This window comes from Bos indicus x Bos taurus, chromosome 15 (genome assembly GCF_003369695.1).
Source record: "Bos indicus x Bos taurus breed Angus x Brahman F1 hybrid chromosome 15, Bos_hybrid_MaternalHap_v2.0, whole genome shotgun sequence".
In the NCBI taxonomy this organism is placed as follows: domain Eukaryota; kingdom Metazoa; phylum Chordata; class Mammalia; order Artiodactyla; family Bovidae; genus Bos; species Bos indicus x Bos taurus.
This window is the reverse complement of record NC_040090.1, coordinates 35,359,362-35,362,168: the sequence shown is the minus strand read 5'-3', so window position 1 is coordinate 35,362,168 and position 2,807 is coordinate 35,359,362. Positions and strand designations below refer to the sequence as shown.

The 2,807-nt window shown below is 39.5% G+C and overlaps 1 protein-coding gene across 1 annotated transcript; it reads right to left on the bottom strand.

The window, feature by feature from the left end:
- Window positions 1-278: 278 nt before the first annotated feature.
- Window positions 279-1,244, bottom strand: LOC113904787 (olfactory receptor 52Z1-like). The gene is made up of 2 exons (XM_027561876.1): window positions 525-1,244; window positions 279-479 (listed from the first exon to the last, which is right to left on the bottom strand). The coding sequence occupies exons 1-2, from the start codon at window positions 1,242-1,244 to the stop codon at window positions 279-281; spliced, it is 921 nt and encodes a 306-aa protein (XP_027417677.1).
- Between the last annotated feature and the right edge of the window lie 1,563 nt (window positions 1,245-2,807).

Sequence of the window (2,807 nt, the reverse complement as noted above, 5' to 3'; positions counted from 1 at the left end):
AATAGAATGTTTAGCTTGGAGAATTGAAAATGACATTAATTTAAAATATTGTTTTTTAAACTCTTTAAGAACTTTAGGAAAAATGCACTGGCATTGCCATTTTTGGGCAGATCCTAACAGTTTTTGATGTGTTTTAATGTTTTTGTGAATTTCGTTTATTCCCATTCCTCACTGAAACAGACTTTTAGGCAGTGAGTGTTTTATTCAGAAATACCCAATATTTAACCTTTTTTTTTTTTTTTTTTAACGACATATGCTGATGGGGGAGAAAAATAAAATCACTCGGTCCTGAATCTGGTCCTTACTCCATAGATAATGGGGTTGAGCATTGGGGGCACCACCACGTAGAGGTTTGCTACTAAGATATGGATGTGATGAGGAATGGTTTTACCCCCAAAGCGATGGGCAGTAAATGAAAAGAATGCTGGAGCATAGAACATAAGTATGACACAGATGTGGGAACCACATGTGCTAAGGGCCTTAAATCTCGCAGTCCAGGAGTGGGAACCACATGTGCTAAGGGCCTTAAATCTCGCAGTCCAGGAAGGTATCTGAAACACTGTGCAAAGGATCATTGTGTAGGACATAATGATGAGCATTATATCCAGTCCTGTAGACAGCAGGGCCACAGTCAAGCCATAAATGACGTTGATATTGATATTGTCACAAGCCAATCTGGCAATGCCCATGTGCTCACAGTAGGAATGGGGAATGATGTTTCTCCCACAGTATAAAAGTCGATGTACCAGAAAGACGAATGGAAAACATACAATAAAGCTCCTGACCACAGCTGCTATGCCAATCTTCCCAATGGCTGAGGAGGTTAAGATCGCAGTGTATCTCAGTGGATAACAGATGGCCACATAGCGGTCAAATGCCATGGCCAGGAGAATAGCAGATTCTGCCACAAAGATGAAATGTATGAAGAACATCTGGGATACACAGCTACCAAAGGATATACTCGTGGAGTGGAACCAGAAGATGGCCAGCATCTTGGGGGCTGTGGATGTGGCGAGCAGGACATCTGCTAAAGCCAACATGGAAAGGAAGAGATACATGGGCTCATGGAGATGCTGCTCGGTCACAATTAGGAAGATTAAGAAGAGGTTACCTGCAAGAGCAACAATGTACATAACACAGATGGGGATGGAGATCCAGGTATGCACATCTTCTAGTCCTGGGATTCCAATCAGGAAGTACCACATATCCTGAGGACTGGTGTAATTGTAAGAGGAAGGAGCCATCTGTGACTGCTTATTCCAGACCCAGGACCTTCAGGGAAAGACCATAGGGCTGAGCTCAGGTTCAGGTGCACCACCTTAGTCCCTGTGATGTCTGATCAGATTTCTTTTCTCATCTGTTATTATGAAAGATAATTAACTAGCCTAAAATTGCACTCTTGATTCCCTCCATGGAATAATTGAATCTTGTATCTTGAAAAAGATATCAGCTAATATTTAGTAAAAGTGTAATATGTGTCATAATACTTTACATATATTAACTTATTAAGTTTTCACCTTAACCTGTTGAAAATACCTTTATGATAATCCATAACATGGCTGTTGTTATGCCTATAAGATGGAAAAAAAAAATTTCCAAAGCTTTTAGACTCTTGCTCTAGGTCCCACTGGATTCAAAATCACCCAAAGCGAATTTGAAAGCTTTGAACTAAACCACCATCTAACACAATCTATCAAAATAAAATTAGTTACAAAAACATGTTATCAAAATGTTCACTGATCATGTCCCTGAGTAAAATAGACAGATGTTAAATTGAAGTATACAGCTTATGGAAGAGGGAAGGGACTAGAGTTTGACAAAATAGGTTTCAAGGTATATGCCCTCTTCAACATTAATGAACCACCAGCTTGATGCTAAGCCCTATGCCAGGCACTGAGGATACACAAGTGAATCAGAGTGATCCTGATCCTTCAATACATTTCTTAAAATTGTAGGATGCACATTGAAAACTCAAACTATGTACAATGCCAGACTGAGTTGGCTTCTTAGACAGACTTACCCAGCATTTGGTAAAGGAAAAAATATATTCTATCTCACTTCTATCACTGATTGAAAATTAGACTATATATTTTGTATTTCTAAATATCACCACAGCAGCAAACCACAATGATTTCACATTATAAAGCAAGGGTCCACAGTTCTTCAGAAAAAGAGAAGGATGTTATTTGTTCATCAAAATTTTCTTTAGTTCCAAAGGAGGGTGGATAGAAACAAGGAAGATGCTGAGTCAAAAGGCAGGCTGGGAGACACAGTATGTGTGTGTGTTTGTGTGTGTATACACATAAACCTATAGCTGCAAGTACAGTTATAGACACATGTATAAAACAAGTGGATTACTTTCTTCCCTAGTCCCTATTCTCAAATCAAAGTTAGTTAAATTTCTTATTTTCCGAGAAGGCATGTGAGCTTTAGAAACAGATTCCTCTTCACTCCTTGATTCTACTGCAGTTCAGTATATTAATCATTGAACAGTATACTTTACTATGTTTATTTTTCATTAAGTGTTGCATATCCTGACCTATTGCTTTATACTATTGGAATGTTCCAATTTAAACTATTGGACTTCCCTGGTGGCTCAGATAGTAAAGAATCCACCTGCAATGTGGGAGACCTCGGTTCAGTCCCTGGGTTGGGAAGATCCCCTGGAGAAGGGAATGGCTACCCACTCCAGTATTTTTGCCTGGAGAATCCCATGGACAGAGGAGCCTAGCCGGCTACAATCCACAGGGTCACAAAGAGTCGGACATGACTGAGCAACTTTGTGACTGACTGATTAGAATGTTCAG

Excerpts from the sequence above, each read along its gene's own strand:
- LOC113904787 (XM_027561876.1), bottom strand. The coding sequence starts at position 1,244 with ATGGCTCCTTCCTCTTACAATTACACCAGTCCTCAGGATATGTGGTAC. Across the intron at positions 480-524 it reads CCTGGACTGCGAGATTTAAG|GCCCTTAGCACATGTGGTTC; the intron begins GCCCTTAGCACA and ends GCGAGATTTAAG.